The 21,102-nt window shown below is 35.4% G+C and overlaps 3 protein-coding genes across 4 annotated transcripts; all 3 read right to left on the reverse strand.

Annotated features, from left to right (window-relative positions):
- Positions 1 to 5,296: 5,296 nt before the first annotated feature.
- On the reverse strand, positions 5,297 to 9,009 carry LOC117787491 (lysosomal alpha-mannosidase-like). Its single transcript, XM_034626033.1, has 5 exons — positions 8,859 to 9,009; positions 8,424 to 8,794; positions 7,893 to 8,363; positions 6,597 to 7,479; positions 5,297 to 6,536 (listed from the first exon to the last, which is right to left on the reverse strand). The coding sequence occupies exons 1-5, from the start codon at positions 8,940 to 8,942 to the stop codon at positions 5,337 to 5,339; spliced, it is 3,009 nt and encodes a 1,002-aa protein (XP_034481924.1). The 5' UTR covers positions 8,943 to 9,009; the 3' UTR covers positions 5,297 to 5,336.
- Positions 9,010 to 13,500: 4,491 nt separating this feature from the next.
- On the reverse strand, positions 13,501 to 15,532 carry LOC117787408 (alpha-ketoglutarate-dependent dioxygenase alkB homolog 7, mitochondrial). Of its 2 annotated transcripts, none has more exons than XM_034625922.1 (4): positions 15,403 to 15,532; positions 15,101 to 15,291; positions 14,873 to 15,040; positions 13,501 to 14,054 (listed from the first exon to the last, which is right to left on the reverse strand). In XM_034625922.1, exons 1-4 carry the CDS (start codon positions 15,461 to 15,463, stop codon positions 13,707 to 13,709), a joined length of 768 nt encoding a protein of 255 aa, XP_034481813.1. In that variant the 5' UTR covers positions 15,464 to 15,532; the 3' UTR covers positions 13,501 to 13,706. The 2 variants fall into 2 exon arrangements, with proteins under 2 accessions (XP_034481813.1, XP_034481814.1); XM_034625923.1 differs by having other exon boundaries at positions 15,101 to 15,325; positions 15,403 to 15,517.
- Positions 15,533 to 19,256: 3,724 nt separating this feature from the next.
- On the reverse strand, positions 19,257 to 20,836 carry LOC117787507. Its single transcript, XM_034626054.1, has 3 exons — positions 20,554 to 20,836; positions 20,460 to 20,495; positions 19,257 to 20,407 (listed from the first exon to the last, which is right to left on the reverse strand). The coding sequence occupies exons 1-3, from the start codon at positions 20,764 to 20,766 to the stop codon at positions 19,751 to 19,753; spliced, it is 906 nt and encodes a 301-aa protein (XP_034481945.1). The 5' UTR covers positions 20,767 to 20,836; the 3' UTR covers positions 19,257 to 19,750.
- Between the last annotated feature and the right edge of the window lie 266 nt (positions 20,837 to 21,102).

A 21,102-nucleotide genomic window follows, 5' to 3' on the forward strand; every position in this document is an offset into this window, starting at 1 on the left:
CTAGTCGGAAAGGCTATTGTCGAGATCCCGACCATAGAATACCCGTTACTTACTTCTATATAAATAAGATTACTTTAAAGAAATTACTCGTATTACTTTGAAAAAATATTTCGCCATAGATGCCGTTCCACTTGTCCGATCTTGATGCGTTTCAGTGGAATAATAAATAATAAAAATATATTTATGTAATTACCAAAATACTTATTATCTTAAAAACTGTGGGTGTGGTGGTTTTTCGTGATTTGTGGGGGCGGAGAGGGGCGTGGCTTAAATTTGAAGCAAACTTGATCTGAGTGGAGGTGCCATATTTCGTTACTCTACCTTTTATAGTCTCTGAGACACACATGGCTATGTAGACTCGGCTGTTGATGCTGATTAAGAATATATATACTTTATTGGGTCGTTTCTTCCTGTTACATACTTTCCAACGAACAAAATATACCCTTTTACATATTTTTTTATTACCGGGTATAGTTATAAATAAAAATTGTTCGGCAATCGGCATTGTGCAAAAAAGCTATTTTATTTTATTTATTTTGGGTATAAAGACTCGATAGATCGATCTGTTGGGATAGTCGTAGAAAATTTTCAATATTATCTGTAAATATTGCTAGTCGCCTTTTGCGGCCTTCGTGCTGCTATCGTCACTAGCGCGAACTGCCGACCACAATGATACATTGAAGAGTTTTAACTAGTGATGTAAAAATATATCGCGGAAGCAATTATCGAGTACTTCAACTCAATGATTTTTTTGACGATCTATTAATGGAATAAATGGATTTCCATTAAAAATCGACAACTCACAGAGGATTGTACATCGTAGTTAATATGTAGAATTGAGTTTGGTCGTTCAATTTTTGTTGAACGACCGTAATGAATAACCTACTAAATTTACAATGTTTGAATAAAACATGAAAACTGTTCAAAAAAAATAAGATTTCTAATAAAAGTACGCGCCGTTGCGACTAAAAGTTGTTCCCGGGCAAAGATTTTGTCGTCGCCCCCTCTTCCCCCTACAATTTCTTTTTAGCAACACATTTTTTAACCAAATAAACAAAACAAAGATATATTAAATTGACAACTCCAGTGTCAAAAATGTTTACTAAAATTAATTAAATGTTACTACAATAAAAACTTATAACATGATAATTAGCTCGTTACAAAAAAATGGGTACTATTAGATTCGTGACAGATAATGGTATACCAGTTTGAAAACTTTTATGTCCGAGACTATTCGAGTTAGAGGAACCAAATTGGGTGACAATGCTCTCAGGATGTTGACCTATCGGAAGTTAATTTAAAAATTTGGGCAGGCCCACGTCAGCCCATGTTTTTTTAGTTAAATCAAATATTTTAGACTTCTTTGACTTTTAAAATGCTAAGTCGTTGCCATTTTATCAGCATATTGTCTGAGTTTAACAATAACATCCTGAATACATGCTTTAAAAAAACATGATAAAATTAAGAATTTTAAACTTTATTTTTATAATGGTTTATTATTTCTAAAATTGTAAAATTGTGAATTGATTTAAGGTCCCCCAAATTGAGGTATTAATTGATAGCTTTTATGAAAGCAAAATCATAAATTACTTTACCCATATTTGGAGATATTCGATTGATAGCAAACGGAGACTGCTAAGTTATCTTGTCCAATTGATGATCGTAAGTGGTTCAAATTTATTTGAAGTTTGCTAAATAAACGATGTGCTAATGCTGATGTGATGTGAAGGATGTGATGTGAATCGTTAAAAAATCGTTGTCAAATTCGTTGTATGCTTTTCAAGTTCACTGTCCAATTTGGATTTAGTGTTAAGGTCCTGTTTATTAATTCAAATCATCAGAAACAATAAAAAGTGCCTCAAATCTCAATTTTAGTTGCTAAATGATGGGATCGATTGATTCTAAAAATGGAATTCGAAATGTAGCAGTTTTTGGTATGTTTTTGATATCATCTGCAGCCACATATTAAAGTTGTTTTCGCACTTTTCGTTGTCTGATTTATTTAATTTCAGACTCAACCCTTCAATTTTTTCTAAGTTTAAACTCTTTTTGAAATATCGGCGCCCCTAATATCTTAGCGCACGGGGCGGTTGCCCCCTTGCCCCTTCCTCGAAACGGCGCTGCGTGTATTTTGTGATTACAATTGCGTTTTCAAATAAAAAAATGTTTCTATTGAAAAGCTGTATATTTGCAACTCGATCTACTATTTTCCGATACATCGCCATCTCGATACTTATTTTTGTCGATTTTCTATTTCGACATAAAACTCGATCTAAAGTTTGGATTTACATCACTAGTATGGGTATGAGTATGGGTACTTATACCCATAAGTATGGGTATGGTTATGCAGGCTTGAGAGCTTATACGTACGCGTATGTATTTTTTGTACTCTTGTTAATTAGTTTGTATTATAATTATTATTGAATGGCAAAATAAATTGTATGACAAAGAAATAATAATTGAAAACATATGAATTATTTTATTTTGAAGATATTAAAAAAAAAACGTGTTATTAATAATAAATATTATTTTTGCATTTTAAAAATGTACTTATGCCTTAAGCATTTTACTGCCTGCATTTTAAAAGTAAATTAAACGAAAGAAACTAATTATTATTAACTTATTCCTAGAAGTTAATTTAAAGCTTTATTCAAAATTATTGACGAAATTATAGTTGTGAATATTATTTACTCAGTTCTAAAAGTTATACTTATTCAAGCAAAAAGGAAAATTTTATATTTTCTTACACCTGTAGTACAAGTCTTTGTGTGTCTTTGTTTCCTGAAATAAATTTTTAAAATCAATAAAATTCTCCATCTTTTAAATATGACTAAGCATCATTCGAACTCTGAGACTATCAAATGTATATTCAAAGTAAATGCGAACTTTGATTGAGGTCGATTTTTAAAAACGCCGTCCAACTTTTCCAACTTGTTGGCAAACGGTTTAACAAAAAAAAAAAGGATATATATATATATATATATAGTTATAAAAGACATTACTGATCTCTTCGGTCCTTCCATCTGTACAGGATTTCCACCATACGAAGCAAAACTTTCCAGGGCTTTAATTCTAAAAACTCGACACGGCCAATCAATTAAAAGTAAGAAGTTATTCATATATTGAAAAAATGCAAGCAATTAATTACACATATGCTTTAACAGATAAAGGATCAGCATGATATCCGCTGCGAGTCGCCTGAAATCTACAATGGAACCAAGTTGGAGGATGTCTGCAACAATGGAAAAAGATAATGTCAAAATCCTTATTGATTTCCTTTCTGCCATTACTATTTATTAAATATCTTTTCAAATTCTGAATTTCATACATTTTATATAAAAAAATTCAAATTGTTCATCGGATATCCTGCGCCTAGAAGTTTAGAATATCTGATTGTGCTACTGACCAAGCTTCCACAGTATATAGCAGCACTGGAATGATGAGCGTTTTATAAAGCTTAGGTTATTTAACTGATATTGACAAGATATTAAACAATGGGCTTTTACCGAACTAAAAATATTTTATGAAAAAAACATATGTAATTCTCCCAAATACAATAAATCTAGTAACCCTTCTAGTGCTAGGAGGCTGGATAAATTTTAACAATTAAAAATTAAACTTATCAATTTTGCGATTAAATTTTGTGCATACATTTGTTTCCGTTTTAACTTAAAATCTTATACAGTGTGACAACTCAAATTAGCTATGCATAAAGTCTCGCTTACACTCTCTACCTGTATTTGTAAGGTATTAGGATATCCTGAATTCGAATGCTAAATTAAAACAACAATAAAAATGCAGCTCGAAATATACCTTGATCCGTAAATAATGAGAGTACATAAGATTATGTACTGTTTGTGTGATAAGAATAGCAAAAAGGATCTGCAGTTTTCTATTGTGCATTTTGCGCAACAATTTTGTGCTGCGAATCGCACCAAAAAATGAGAGCGACCTGACCTCAGGTAGAGCAGAGTTAAGGACAAGAAAGACTTCTGGTCACACAGCTGTCGGTTGATTGTCTTTTGGCTCCTGGTGGCAGTGATAAACATCTGCAGAGCGGCAAATCTCATCGATTGTACAATGTACATACGTACATACCTATACACGAGTACTTAAACATGGTCATTTTCAAATCCATTGACATCCATTGAAATAAAATAACTAAAAATTAAATAAAAATTTATCTTATCATTGATAGTAAACCTAGTATATAAAATCAAAAAAATAATTAAACAAGTGGGAAAGGCTATAGTCGAGACCCCGACCATTAGAATACCCGTTACATACTTGGAGGAGCTTGTATTGATAGAAAAATAAAAACAACCATTTCTGCCTTTCTATTTAATCGATTTAGTTGCGATAAATTGAAAATAGAGATTGAGAGACGATTTCGTGCGACTTCGTGCCTGTGTGAAAAGCCGAATAAATTTGACCTCCTTGTGCACAAATGAACACTCCTGCTGTATTATTTGCTTTTGGTTTGAATTAAATGTTTTTGCACTTTAATGGAAATATAAAATTAGTTGAACAAAATGAAAATTATATTTGTTTAAAATCTTTGGTCTATTTAAATTAATTATTACATTACTAAAATTAAGTTTATACAAACTTTACATTTCTATTGTGAAATATATTAAGATTGAGTCTAAACTGACTAAATTCATATCATTCATATCAAAGTGTAAATATTAAAATTTGACAACATTTTTCTCTGGGTGTATTAAACTGTTTCCAGTTTAAGTCCAAAATCTTGTTTTTATTGATTTAGAGTTTCTAAAATATTTTATGAGATATATACAGGACTCGACGAAAATTTAAGTGGTTGATGGTTTTCATGTTGAAGTATTGTATGTAAATTTGCATACTAACCTATAATAACAGTAAACAATTGTTTTTTTTTTGTTGTATGAAGGTTTTCATTTCGCGGTCATTTCGCTTTCAGTGTAGCTAGACTGAAAGCAGGCAATAATTGATCACTTTCTGGAAATACTCGAACAAGCGTTCAGATGTGGCTCAACCGACATCCTTGTCTTAGTGGCCAGGCTGTTGTCTTGTTGTCCCCACACGTGGGTGGTTTGTCAACCCCTTCGTTGTGGTGTGAAATTGAAGAGTACGAAGGGTCACGACTTTAATTGGTCAGGTTGAGGGAGGGCTATCTTCAAACTTCAATCTCCTCAATGCGAAAACTTTCGACTTGGCTTAGTTGCCTTTTGTTGCTGTTGAAAAGCGACAGAAAGTTTTAATCCTTATACATGAATATCTGTTAAAGATCTAAAAAATTTAAATGGGAAGACAATTAACTTTCGATATATTTGTTTTATTAATGCGGAGGAATCTTATTGCCACTTTATGATAAAGGTGCGAATTTGCATGGGATTTAATGTGACGCTGAATCTGGAGGAGTCGTCCCACGCGTAAGAGTGCAACGGGTCAAATGGAGAGGTGAAGTATTCAAGCGCCTTTGGCATTGAGCCATCGTGGTGGAACTTGAACCTCTTCATGTCACTTAGCGGCATGTTGCCATCCAATGTGGTTTCCCGAATCTCCTTGCCACCCAACGTGTCGAAGATGTGACGAATATTAAAGCTGACGATGTGTCCCTCCGTTTCATCCATAAAGTTCTCAACGCGCATCAAAAGTTCGTTGCTGGAATAGGGCTCCAAGGTAAGTAGATTAACCGACTGAGGGAAGTCGCTGAAATCGGGAATCCTTTGGGGTTTCACCGCGCTGGCGGTGTTTGAGCCGCTGAAGAACTTCCAGAAGGGCAAATGAATTTCCTGTTGAGCTAAGCGTTCCACAGAAGTTGACTTATCCGCAACCGAGTTGAGGATCAGATAAACTTTACCACGAGCGATCAGACCTGTGCCAAACTGTTGCTCGTTCAGGGCTTCACCCACGCCAAAGGCATCGTCGTTAAGAAGGCGGCGATGAAGCATGAGTTCCAGCTGACCATCTTCTAGGCTAGATCCGCCCTGGGCACGATCGTTCAAAAGAGCAATTCGCCTTTGTTCATCCTGCAGAGCGATTCGAGCTGTAACAGGATAATAGTTGCCACTCACAGACTCGGACATATCTGGTTCAAAGTATTCCCGCTTATTTCTTTCACGCTTGATCATCTCACGACCATTTGAATCTGTGTAAAAGACGCCATTCGAGGATAAATCACTTTTGAAGCGGGTGACAATCTCTCGGCCAGTATCGTCATCAATTGGAATTGGACCAATAAGCCATTCAAACTCAACCCGACTGATGCCTTCATAGATGCGCACCACTTGCGAGATCCATTGGTTAAAGTGCTGATGAACCTCCTTTACTTGATCACCCTCATAAACCGTATAGTCAACCTTATCTGCCAGAATATTGACGTCCCCGTCGGGCCGGAAAATATATGCGCCAGAAGATCGTCTTTCGGATGCTCCGTTGTCGCCTCGAGCTCCTTTGTAGATGGCAAAGGTCTGCTCAATATTTTCCGATACCCCGTTCATCTCCACCGTCTTTAACCGTCCTGTTTTACTCAGGAATACCAGCTTGACTAGCTGTAATGGATATGGTTGGAGATGGGTAAGTTAAATCATATTAATATTTGAAAACCTTACCGAGTTCTGGACTACGAATTCATCCGCATCTGCGTCGGCTCTATCGTCGGGACGAGCCCTGGATAGCTTTTGCTTGATGGAGTGCAATCTCTCGAAGCGAGTGAGAGTCGGCATCTCAGCATCCTTTGGAGCGGGCATCACACGTATGTAGAAGTTGGCAATCTTGTCCACAGATGCTTTGAAGACCAGCTCGTGTTGAGTGTTGTTTGAACGGTACTGGATTGCCAGGACTTGCCATGGCACTGGCACCACCTCCGAAGGAACTTCGTGACCCTTCTCATCCGTGACCAGGTAGTTATCCTTTTTGACGGGCACGCGTACATATTGGGATGAGGGATGGGCCAAGGGATTAAACAGAGTAACCACCACATTGTTGGCACTATCCCGGGTGAAGGCACAGACACTTATGTTCAGCTCAAGGCAGCTGTCGAACTCGCCGGTCGTTAGATTGGTCAGGACACGAAGCGCATCTCGAGCGTTGTCCTGGGAGTCGACGATGGCATCGGTCAGGAGACGATCATAATCACGGGCAACGGCCTGTTTCTCAGTGCCAGTGATGGCATCGTGATGTTGCATGATACCCATCACCTGACGCAGTGCATCCAAATCTTCGGTCTGCTTCTCGTTTGTCAAATGGGCAAATGCGCTCAGTTGCTTCACGGTTTGAAGCAAGTGGTTGCCATCCCGTTCGAATCGCTTTTGGGTTGGACGCGAGGTGAAGTAGCCCGTCCAGTAGGAGTGTGAATCACTCGAGTATGGGAAGAAGTCCTGCGTCTTATTAGGCCAAGTTTGCATCATCTGATGCAACTCGTAGAGATAGCACGAGGGCGTCGAATAGAACACATTCACCTTGGATCCCTCCACTTGTCGCTCATTGACATATCTATTAATTAGTAAGGGGGCTTTAGTTGAGAGTGTTTGAACAACAGATACCCTGAGCCCCGAAGCTTAGATACTCTAACATGTATTTGCACAAATTTTCTTTTTATGTTTTAGTGTATACTTCTTCTTGTTTCGTTTTGCATTGATAGGGGAAATTGCTTCTTAAAAAACTTTCATGTTTTTAATCAAATGATTCGTGGAAGGTTTTATATCTTCTTCGATTCCACGGAGAGGAGGGTATTCAAAATTTAAAATAAACTTAATATACCTGAACATACCATATACGGAATATGAATAACAAATTTGGTTCTTTTAGTTCACAACATCTTTGAAAACTGTTCGTTCGACTCGACTCTTGATACTGATTAAAAATATAAATATGTTAACATTAATTTGATTGTGGTAATTACTTACTTAATCAGTTTGTCCATGTTCTTGAAATTGATTTCAGCATCCTCGTATTGGAAGTCATCTCCCATCGGCACCATAACATGCGTAGCTCGATAAGACTTTGACAGGGTCTTGACGTAGTTGATAAAGTCATCAACTCGAGACTTGACATTATTGTCGTAGCTCTTGCTATCGATGATAGGCTCATCACTGCAGAGTATGTCGAAGCAGAAGCCAGGAGGAGCCGAGTAGTGGCGGTAGAGGAGTCCGGTAAAGATATCCGAGTCCTTTAAGGACTCACTCGATTGCCAAATCATTTCCATAGCTACATCGTTCAGTCGCTGTTTCTTCTCCACATGATCCATGCGGGCAAAGAACTCACCGTTGTAGCCCATCTGGGCAAATATGGATGCCATTTCCCTGGAATGACCAAAGGGATCAATCTGCCAGCCAATACGTGGTCTGGCACATGCTCCAAAGGTGTCATTAAGAACCCTGTTGGGGTAAAAATATAACAATCAATAGTCAGCAAATGCATCCCAAATTGTCACATACTTTAAGCCGAGAGAAAACTGATCGATGACGCTCTGATAGTGAACGGCGGCCTCATCATTCATACTCCAGGCACCTCCAGTGAACTCCAGGCGACCTTCGTTGACCAGTTTTTTGACCAGCCGCTGAACTTGCTCCGTTTGCTCCTGGTACCACTTGAAGAAGAATGCGGTCTCCACCTGAATGAATCGACGCTTTGAATCCTTAAGAAGTTCCGCCACCACCGAGTCTAAAATATACTGGACTCCGGCGTGTTGTATATTGTTCTTAGCTCCATAATAATACTGATCCACTGTCTTAAGCCAGCCGACGTCGTCGTGCGAATGCGGCACTAAATGTACATTGATCATGTTTGCTTTTGTATCCGGACATGACTGTAATAACATGTAATGAGATGCATAAGAAACCATTGGGAAACTTAATCCATACAGAATCTACCTCGTATCCGCACACCGCCTCGGATTGACCTGTGCCCAGCAATAGCACAGCCAATAAACAACGTACGCCCCAAAGAAACTGCATGGTTTCGGGTACCCGTATTCACAAATGCTTTACTCAGACGTCAGATCCACTAACGACTCCAAATAACAACTGGGAACTAAGGCAAATCAAACTGCTTTTATATGTGCTCAACCCCTCGATTAGACCCCACAACGAGCGCCTTCTAGCGATAAGGAAAAAACGACCGGATTAGGCACATACTCAAACATACTATATATGAGAGTACTGATGTGTATGTATAAATTTGAAGTGTGAATTGAGCTCTTTAAGTTGATGATAAGCGCTGAACAGTAGGGCTTAACTAGCTTGGATACCATTTGTGCTCATTGTCAATTGGTTAAGTTCACTCTATAGCAGGAATGTGCCTCCAAATTTTGCAAGGGAACTCTGCAAAACCATCGACAATATCAGAAATTCTTGTTTTGTAATTGCTGCAAGCAGGGTCATAAATTAACTGTGCTCTGCGCCTCAACTCGAATCACCGCACTTTCTCTGTTTTCTTGTTTTGGGTAGGGTCATCATTTATTTGTAAGCTGCGCTGAAAAATAAGATGGCGCTTGTGTTTTCTAGAGGATAAAAACGTATAATTTTAAAAACAGCGTCTTAAGCTATAAAACCAAATTGAACTACTGGCTCTTCACCGCAGTTCTATAGTATATTAAACACTTTATTCTTAGTATGTGATGTGATAATAATTTCTATACATTTTCATCAAGTTTCTAGTTAGTTAACTTAGACATTAACGAGAGATTGAGAAAACGGACCAGTAACCATGATTCCTGAATGAAAACTTAATTTTAGAGCCAGTACAAGTTTTATTTTTTTTTTGTTTTTAATAGTCACTCGAATTGTATAAGTTTCCAGGAGTAGATAAGTTTCGGCTCAACAAATAACAAAACAACCTCTAATCCGGGTAGGGGTCTTTAGGTGTCCAATGTTGATCGTTTTTGCGTAATACAATCATAATAAGCGTAATCTTAAGTGGCAATTATAATTAATGATATTTCACATACGAAAAGCACTTCAAATTTCAAAGTCATAATATAAGTAATCTTTGGCTTATTGGTTTCACTTAATTGGATTTTAATTGATTATTGATTATTTTACCAACTGCTTTACTATTTTTATGAATTCGTACTAAGCTACCAAAAATATACATTAAGCATTCTAGATAAGGATGTGTACACCTTCATTCTTAAATGATTAACCATTTATTGGACGGAATTTTTAACCCAACTTAAAAGTAGATTTAAGGAAGATACGATCACTTTAAAATTTCAAAACACGACCGTATCTTTCAAATTAGTACGTAGATCAATCATTGGCCAATTTCTTATAGGCAACTGTGCAAGTTGTCCGATTTAATTTAAAATATTGAAAACGGAATGTCAATAAATAATATTAAATTATGATTGGATGAAAATGGAAGAGGGTCGCATCACGACTATGATTAATGAATAAAGAATGTGGCACCCATTTCAGACGTGTGTCCTTGACAGGACCCGATAAAAAAATTTCACGTAAAAGATTTGCACACTTAATCTCGTGCTTTCAATGGAGGTGACTTAAAAGTCTATTAAATTATTCCGCTTGGTGTTTCACTCTTATCCCTGTCCAGACATCATTTTGCTCAATAATTCCAGCGACGAACATTAACAAATTATGCACAATTAATGTGGGTAAGTGGAAAAAAATTGACAAGTCGTAGAAAGGACTTGGCTTCTGACAGTTTGACACAATGCACAATTCATAGATAGCCGCTTACAATGGAAGCATTTGCAAGAAAATATTAATATTAATATACAGTCGAACTTCCCTGGCTCGAACGAAAATTTTCGAACTGAGTGGCAATAGCGTTTACTGATCAAATTACAAACAAATCTGCTTCCGTAACTCGAACTTCCATAATTCGAATACCTCCATAACTCGAACAAAAATATTGGCACTTGCTTCTGTAAATAATAACTACATAATTTGCAATTTATATATTTAATCAGTAATTTAATCAATGCCAATATTTGGAGAAAAAAGGTAAAGAAAAAAACATGTTATTTTTATTGCAATTAAAAACAGTTGCTGATTTTTTTGTGGAAAATTACATGTCGAGTCCATTGTGCTTCAACTGTCAGTGAAATATTTAATAGAGGGTTTGACAGTGCCCTTCCGTAATGGAAAATGCGCATTTCGCTTACTTGCCAAGAAAGGGCAGTGTATTAAAAGGAAGCAGTCTGATCAAATGTCTTAAGAAGTAATGTTGTACTGAAAAAAACCATGCGTTTCAAAAGAGTCATACTTCGAAACAACCAAGATAGATAGGAATTGCCTTATCAATTCTTGATTAACATTATCAGAATGTGAAGCTTTATGAAATCGAGAATGCCTCGTTAAATGTGTTGCTCATTTATGAGGCTTCTTCTTAGTATAAAGACAATATCTTTATCTTAAGGTTAACCAATTTGTAGGGTATCTACTTATTCCTAGTGCTGCGGGGAACATTTTTATATTTTAATAATTTATTTTCAAGTTTATAACCTAATTAAATAAACATAACTTTTTTAGGATTCTAACTTAAGAAAGTATTTTGATATTATTTATCCAAGATTTATAATTAAACAAACAAAAATAGTTTGAATTATATTTTTATTCTCAACCGAACCGAGTACTGATATACTCCCAAAGTTAACTGCTTATCTGTAGAGTATTATGACAGAAAATAGTTGAAAAAAATCAGGAAAAAAGATGCAATTTAATTGGATTTCTTCTAAGATGGTAGAATGGAGGATGAGGAATCGCAGAAAATGCGCTTTAGCTGCCCTGAAGTAGCATTGGCACTTAAAAAAGTATTTAGTCTTTCACTGCAATCCACTTGAAAACGCGACAGAAATGTGTCCTTTTTAACATCGTCTACAAAGTTGCGCCTCAAGCGAAATTCCTTTTGATTCTATGCAACTGCCTTTTGCCACTTTCAACTGCTCTGACATCAACCTCTTTATTAAAATTCAAAGCGAATTCTTGCGGTTTCATATACTTAAGAAGTGTGACCTTTGAAATAAGAAGTGTACAATTTAACTTGTAGGCTTCAAATTAGTAATTTGGTAGGAAACTAATAAAAATTGAGTATTTTTGGTTTTTGTATATTCTGTTCCTACCATATTAATATTATATCACGATTTAGTGTTAAATGCAGAAAATCCAAATGAAATAATAAGAGAGAGAGAGAGAGAGAGAGAGAAAAAGAGAGAGATAGATAGATAGAAAAAAGTTCGAAATTGAAATATGCAACTTTCTGACTTTCAGAAAGGATGAAATTGTTATGAGTGGATTCCTTGAATAGGTCTGCGGTTTTCCATACAAATAATAATAACGGCCAAATAGCCGAAAAAAGGCAATTCAAATAAAAGTTTTTCAGCATTTTGTCCCTTTTTTAGGGTTGCCACTTGAAAATGTCGTCCCAGTTGCAAACTGTTTAACTGTTGATAATTTGTACAAAGTTTCAGCTGCTGTTGGGTTTCTCTCAATGTTTTCCTGTATTGCTGAGGTCTGCTTCAAGGGGGGGGGGGGGGTAGGCAGGTTGGCCACTTTTCTGTTCTCAAGTTTTCGCATTGTTGTTGAGCTGATTTTCGAGAAGCACTAAATGTTGATGGTCTTTTTATTGACTCACCTGCAGCAGGCAGCAGGAGAGAAGTTCAGGTGTTTTCCTTATTTCTGTTTTCATTTAAAGTGATTTGAGCTCTTAAGCGTCTGGGACCGGCTCGTAACTTATAAAGAACTTCTTAATAAGCCAAGCTTTTCAATTAGAATCCGATTAAAATTCTTAATCTAAGTAGTCATTCTGTAAATTGGGTATTTATCCTCAAACATAACATTCTTAATCTATTAATTTATCTTTAAAATAATCACTCAAAAGTATTATGAATACTCGGTCTGATGAATCTTCCCATTATTATTGCTTCTACATTCCTCCTATACGATTTCGAACTACATTTAATCTGTTTACTATTAAGAATTAAGTTAACAGTAATGTGGATGGCATTTCTGCCGCGTAACAGCTTAAGAGAGCGAGAGAGAGCGAGCTTTTCTTACTACATCCCAATGTGGGTTAAGAGAGTGACAAAATGAAAAATGTTTAGCGCTTTTTCTTGCTTATTCTTCGTCTGCCTTTCATTCATCATACATCATAAACAATAGTCATAAGGAGCGCTTTGCCTGCCCGCTCTCGTTTTATGTTGTTTTCCATCAAATTAATGGTATCATTTGCAAATCGTCACGCTTTGTTATCGGCAATGTCTAAAAGCGTCAACAGTGGAGCATCCAAATGTATTGACACAGGGATTTTGTGAGGTTGGAATCAGAATAGGGCGGGTTGATTCCCAATCGTATAAATTCATGCATACAGGGGTGGGAAAAGCCTCCAGTAAACAAAATATTTGGGAAAAAGGTGTCAAGCGCTAGACAAATAAATTCTATTAGATGGTCATTGACAGAACCAAAATAAATCTGTTTGACCAAGCTTTTCCATTCTACTCAAAAATATTCATACGCCCGGGATTTATCTGTGTTTCGATTGTAATTAAAGATATTTTTCTGATTATAATCAGAATAATTATTTATTACCACATTACCTCATACATTTTTAAATTTATACAATAACTGCGAGAAAAATATCGAATTGAATTCATAAATAAAATTTTTTTTACATATATCACAGTTTTAAAAAAAATGATGTATAATTAACGTTTTAACTTGAAAATGTCAACAATATTAATAATAATAGAATTCCAGAATTTAAGGATCATTGCGGCAAATGATGGAAATGCGACGCGTCTTCTTAATTGGTTTGCCCAAAAACAGTGAACGCTCGTTTGCCAAGATCTCATGTGTAAAGTTGTAGCGCGCCGTGTGGCTCATTATGTAGAGGGACCGACGTGGCAGCAGCAGATCCGCATAGAAATTGTTTTCCAGCTTTGCCTCCGGTTGATGGCGGTATGCGGCATCATTTGCATCGGCGTCCACATCATTTTCTTTACTCGTAGTACCTGTGCTACTTTGTTGATACTTTTCGGCATCTGCGCGTACCAGACGCATCACGCTATCGCTGAGCAAACTTATTCCTGAAATGGTATTGCCGCAGTACTGTGGGTAAAATAAAGTCATTTGAGCAACCTTTTCATGTCATTGCAGAGTGTACTATAATTTTGTTCAGTTGGTCAATAGACTGTTTTAAATTAAAATTAAAAATTTTTCAATATTTCATCTTGCAAACAAAATAATTTTCTTTGATATTCTTTTTTTTTTACTTTAAGCCAGATCTATTAGGCTTAACTTTATTTAAAAAAATAAAAAACATTAATTTATTTTGTTTACTTGACATACTGTTTATATGTATATGTATTCTTGATCTGGATATAGAGCTCAATTGTTATAAGCAATTCCGGCCGTATCAAAATTTTTTATCGAGCCCTATTTGCAAAAATGACGCAAGCGACAAAAAGCAAATTTTACAGGATATTTTTTTTTCAAACATCGTATGTGATGTGTCGCTTACGTTATAATTGACAGGCCAATATTTCCGTAAATATATACAATTAAATATTAATATTTTGAGTGCGGATGTTAATGGTAATTATGAATACATTTTCATAGAAAAACAAACTTCGGATAAATATCGCTTGCGTCATTCTTGCAAATAGGGCTCGACATAATATAGCAGCTATAGAAACAGTTATTAAACTTAAGTTTGAACTTTGTTGTTCCTGGACATATCTCAACCAATCTCACAGATTATGCACTTCTGACCAAATTTGTTTTATATAGGATCACTACATTATATAGATGCTGTAGGACTGATCAGTCGAAAGTTGAATTTAGGGCTCTGCAAATCTGTTCAAATTCTCGACTTGCCTTATCTACGGCATCTGATTTCCTTATCATTTAGTGATTTTTAGACTTACACGGGTACTATCCACATGTGGCTTGATGACGCCGTCGGCAGCCAGATCTAGAACGTGTACATAGGGCATAATAGCGCCTTCAAAAGCCACTTGACGCACACGCTCCAAGACATCTCGATTTGTTGGGTACCATTTTTTACGCTCAGTCTCCCTAAATCCGTGAATGGCCTGCAAGAGAGGAAAGATGCTTATTGAGAAACCATTAAATGTTGTGGATCATGTACTCACATCATCCCAATGGTCAAACTCGTAGCGCAAGCGACTCATATATGGCTCGATTTCCTCGTGTAGTTGCTTCTCCTCCGTCTCGCTGATAAAGTCTGGAATAATGCGCATGTGCTGCTCGAAATCATTTTGTTCCGATACTGGCCATAGACCATGAAAACATGTCAAGTGGTTGCCGCTATTCTTTGCTGCAACTAAAAGTAAATACGCATTTTGAATGTCATAATGCTGCGACAACAAGATTCACACATGAAAAAAGACGTTACAACACTGATTCAACAATTAAAAAACATCTAACTAAATACCTGCACGATGACAACGTCGCAGAATTTTTCCAATTGCTGCACTTCTATTAAAAATAACCATGTTGTATCCAACAAATATTACGAAAACAAAACAAGTTGCAGTAACCAACTGACGGGGGTAAACAGCTGTTTCGGCTATTTGACATCAGATACATCTGAGTAACAACCCAGCCCTGGTGCGATGCGCGCGCATTTGTGTCGTCAAGTTATTGTTATCGGCCTTTTCAAAATACTACAAAGGTCATTTGCACTATATATTTTCAATGTTTTTGAATGCAAATGGACTATATTAATTTTATAGAAAATTAGAGAAGATTTAGATAAGAGAAATATACTTAATATACAATACACATTAATTAATTCAGTTGGATGAGCCTACCGACTTTAATAGGTTTAGCAATTTTATTGTATATTTATCAGGGACAGTAAATAATGATTTTTTTTTTCAAATGAAATAATCATCACCTCTTGTAACTGTAAAAAACTTATGAAATAATCATTATTTTTGAGCAAAAAAATAAAACTTAAGAAATAATCATTAATTTTGAGTCAAAGAAATAAAACTCATATAATAGTAATTATTTCTTGAGTTTTATTTTTTTGAATCAAAAATTGAAACTCAAGGCGTTATTTTGATTTTTTTATTCAACAACTAAATTTATATATTTTACTATTTATTGCATTTATGATGCAAAAGCAATTGCAAAAATTTCTGATATCCCAGTAATATCTAGTGACAAAAGCAATTTGTAGCCCCAAAATTTCTGACATCCAATTTTGTGACGATCAAAATTCAGTTCAATATAAAAATTTTAAATAAAAATATAAATTAATAAAAAAAGAACGAAAATTGGCATTGTCCACTGTGCTCAAAAAGGGTGAGCTTTTTTGTACATAAAAATTACTTTTTGCGCAATGCCGAATGCCAATTTTCGTTTATTTTTTTTTTAAATTAATATTTAATATTAAACTGAATTTTGTTCGTCACAAAATTAGATATAAGAAATTTTGGGGCTAGAAATTTCTTTCATCACTAGACTTTTACCTCGTGTAAATTTTTGCAATTGCTTTTGCATCATTAATGCAGTCAGATAGTAAAATATACAAATTTAGTTGTTGAATTTCTTTCATATTTAAAAAAATGTTGTTTTTCATTTATAAAGAAAACGAGGGGGCTCCAGTCGAGCATACTCTACTGTCGGAGACCCTGTACTTATTATGAAAAAAAAAGTTTTTCATACCAAGACTTAGATTTCGCCCGATCGGTCCTACGACAGCTATATGATATAGTGGTTCGATTAGAACCAACTTTGGTCAGGATCTATAAGTCTTACTCAAATGCATATTCCATTCGTTTGGTAACGATAGTGTGACAGCTATATGATATAGTGGTCCGATTCGAACCAACTTTGGTCAGGATATATAAAACTAAGTTTATTGCATATTGTATAAGTTTGGTTATGATATCTCATAAAACAAAAAAGTTTTTCACAGTAAAACTTGATATTCGCCCGATTGGTCCTATGACAGCTATATGATATACTGGTCCGATTTGAACCAACTTCGGTGAGGATGTATAAAACTAACTTAAATGCATATTCTATCAATTTGGTTAAAATATCTCATTAAACAGAAAAGTTTTTCATACCAACTTTGGTCAGGATATATAAAACCAAGCTAAATGCATATTGTATCAGTTTGGTTGGGATATCTCATAAAACCAAAAAGATTTTCGTACTAAAACGTGATTTTCGACCGATAGAAAAATTTATATATTCAGTAAACAGGTAATAAATGCAAATTTTTACGTACTACAACATACTCAAATTTAATACAAATCCTTACAGCTGTTTTGTCAGAAATCGCCAAAATGTAAGCTAAAAATTTTTTTTCACCTGTCAAATGTTAACTGAGTACATACACACATCTTTCCAATGATGTATAGAACATATCTGTAGCTTCTATGGTTTGAAAACTGTTGAGGTTTCAATTTTAGCGGGATCTAGCGTTTTCCCGCTAAACTAGCGTTTTTTTAAAAAGTCGTAGAACAAGCATTTCTAGATTTTCGAAAAAGAATAAGTCCCCATCATTACATCTAAGCTTCTTTAGCGTTTTGATGCAAACAGACAAACAAACAAACTGAATTTCATTTAATTTTGAGAAGTCCACTAAAAATTTCCAATTTAAGTATTTTTTGAACCAGTTATTGCTTTGGGTTATCGAGGTATCAATCAACGCGAATTTCTAATTTAAATTTTGCCCTCCCACTTACACCCCCTTATCTCATTACCCAAGTGAGATAGATAAAATTTTATTATGCCATTTTGAAAGTTAGGACTAAACCTTACGATCGGTACATAACTTGATCTGATCGGACAGTCATAGAAAATTTTCCAAATTCGCTGTATATATTGCTAGTCGCCTTTCGCACCCTTCGTGCTGCTTTCGTCACTAGCGAGAACTGCCGACCCCAGTGATTTCTTTAATAAAACTTATAATGATTACAGTCCCTGATATTTATGTCTATTTTCTATAAAATGTACTTCCAAAATGGAGTGTGCATAGCATAATGATTATTTGACGAACCCTTTCTTCCAGCATCAAAAAGTTAATGACAATGCAAATGAGCACACTTCAATTCTGGTAATACAGCTTGTTAATGACTAAAGAAGTTAAAATATATACTTTAAAACGAGGTAAACAAAAAACATAAAAAGTTTGATGGAACCAAATGTCACTTGTGACATGTCGCGTTATCTTAAAAAATAAAATGGCCCAATATCAACCTTATAGTATTCATAAACTAATTATTGTATTAATATACAAATTAATCAATTTAATCAAAATAAAAAAAAGTTGTGGCATTCGGCATTACAGAAATGCCCATATGCATTACAATAAATACAAAAAATAAATTTATACTACATAAACTTTGTTTTAAAATCAAGATTCAGTCCAATCAATTCAGAAATATCGTAAAACCTAATATATTACAATTTACGTAGACAGATTTTACCTGCCACAAAATTAAAAGGGTTGCGTACAAAAACAAACAATTTGTAACGCAATTTAAAAGGGACGATATGGGGCAAGGACCTAAAATGCCGGCACAGCAATTGAGCGGAAAATGGGTTGATATTTTTATACCCTCTACTCATGGAAATGGGAAGGGAAAAATGGTTTCAAAAAAGTTTTGTAAAGGTTTCGGTACAAAGCAAAGCCATGAATTATTTCAATCATTCTGTTTTCATAAGATTTAACATTATCAGAATTAATTTAAGATGTTTTCTAAAGTTGCGATTTCATACAAACATTTGTAGGTAATTGAAAGTCGGATTTACTTTTTTGCTTTGAACCAATTTGGCAAACCGTCCGCAAGCTGATTTCATCAATGCAAATGTCATGCTCGGTGGTAGAAGGAAGTGAATGAAATTGGGCTTCCTACTGGCCGTTAGCCTGTACAATACTTTGGGCCTATATTAAATGTTAATGGCATTTTTCTTTCAGTCTACAAAAGAAGTCTCCTGGAACTTTCGTCTGTATATGTGTATCTAGCATTGTTCATCTGTGTTACCGTGCGTTGGTGTGTAAATGATAAATGAGCGACACCGTCATCCGAACGTTCAACTGCTCCGGCACCTAAAGCAACACCACCACTAACGGACCATTACGCGCTATTGTCCTTTTACTCTGTTTTGTTTCACTCGTTTTTTTCGTGCTTTCAACTTGCACACTGAAAGCTACCGTGAAATGCCGTTTTCCTGGCCATTACCCTGTCTTTTTCTCAAGTTGTTTCTTTTTAAAATAAATTCTTTGGTGAATATCTTTCGGCACATGGATAAAAAATATGTACATACAGTTGTACCTTAAGTTTATTACTTTACCTTTTTTTCTTTCTTCATGTTCGATATTGTACAAATAATTATTAAATATCCAAATTTCTGTGCTTAAAAACCTATATGATCTTTGTGTAGATCTATAGTAAAATAAGTTAGCCAACAGCTACGTCATTTACAATAAAAGTTTTTATAATGCATATACGAAATCTATTTTTAAATTATAAAATATTTTCATGCGATATTTTTTGAATTAACTTCTCTGGTTCAGCGGCAAAAATGGCACATAGATAAAAGATTACTTTATATAACAGTTAATTACTATGAAATTATTGTTCTATATTTTTCATAATGTACAAAAAGTTATTGTACTCTCGAGTTTATGAGCTTAGTATTAATTCACAGAAAACTTAAAGCCTGAGTCAAGTTTGTAAAAACAGATATTTTCGCCGCAGCTGCTTTATAAAAATTAGTAACTACTTATCTTGCTAAACTACATAACTATAAGAAATCTATTTTTTAAAAGGTTTTGGCTTTCGCTTATGACTGAGAGTTTGGGACAACATTATGCTCTTGTGTTCCAGATGTGTGCAAAGGCCAATGGAGTGCAGAAACAATTCTTTTGCACTCGGTGCTTTTGGTTCGCATTTTAAAATTTGGTTTTTTGAACGGGCTCGCTTCAAGGCTTCCTGCAAATGAAGGCGACTGGCATTTACCGCATCGTTCTTGCTGGCAACCTCTGCCGAGATTGGGATTGCTGCTTGTTTGGGAGCTGGTCGTGCTGCATTTGTTGCTGCACTTACAAGAGGCTTCTTGTTTGGCGCCACAATCCTTGTTGGTTTAGCGCTTTCATCTTTGGCGTTCAACGAAGTCTTTGTGTCATTGCTGCTGGTGATGAGGTACTTGTTCAGCAACTGACTTTCCGTTGGCCGTTCAGCCACAAAGTGCGGCCTGAATTGCAAAGGGCTAGCACAGACATGAGGGACAATGGCTTTACTAACCATTTCACTGATCAAGATCCCATTTGGTTGCAGCTGTTGCTCCGTAAATGGCAAACAGAACTGCTCGATATCATCCTCCAGACAAATCACCATATACTTGCACTCTGCATTTATCTCGTGCAGCACGTCTTCTATCTCCAGTAGATACCTCTTCTTGGCTTCGGAATCCTAAAAGAATATTTTATTGAGATACAGTTGTGTGATAACAATGTAAACTTACAGCATCCGTTTTCCGGTAATAGAAGCGTGAAATTCTCTGAAATATTGATTAATAGATAACTTTTTTTTTATAGAATAATACACTAATTACACACCTGATGTACACTTAAATAGGTTTTCATAGCGCGCTGACAGTAGATTATATCTTCGATAAGCTTGGCGGGCATTTTATAGAACTGCTTTAAGTAATACTCGAAAAAGCTGTGCGCACTCTGCATTGAATTGGCCTTGCGCATTTTGATAAGAAACGCTGTGATAATTTCATGGCGCTCTTTTACAGAAAAATCATTAAAATTAATGCACTCCATTTAATACAAACAATTGTTATTTTTATTTTTAGTTGTTTTGATGCTATTTTTGCCGCTTATTTTGTGTATAGAGTTGCATCGAATCGTTCGGATTAAGTTCAATTGAACTAATCACTAAAGTAAATGAGCGAGCTGAATCTCTGATTGTGGGTCATTAGTTCAGTCGTTTAGTTCTTTTATTCGTTCGATCGTGTGCCGGCCAGTGTTGCCATTTAAGCTATTTTAGGTGGTGTTTTTGCGAACTGTTAAAACTGTTCCCAGATATCCATTTTAAGGTCAAGTTTCTAAAAGGATCTTTTTCTTTTGTCATTTTTCAATTTTAAAGTTAGAAAATTT

Source organism: Drosophila innubila (assembly GCF_004354385.1).
Source record: "Drosophila innubila isolate TH190305 chromosome 3L unlocalized genomic scaffold, UK_Dinn_1.0 0_D_3L, whole genome shotgun sequence".
Taxonomy (NCBI): domain Eukaryota; kingdom Metazoa; phylum Arthropoda; class Insecta; order Diptera; family Drosophilidae; genus Drosophila; species Drosophila innubila.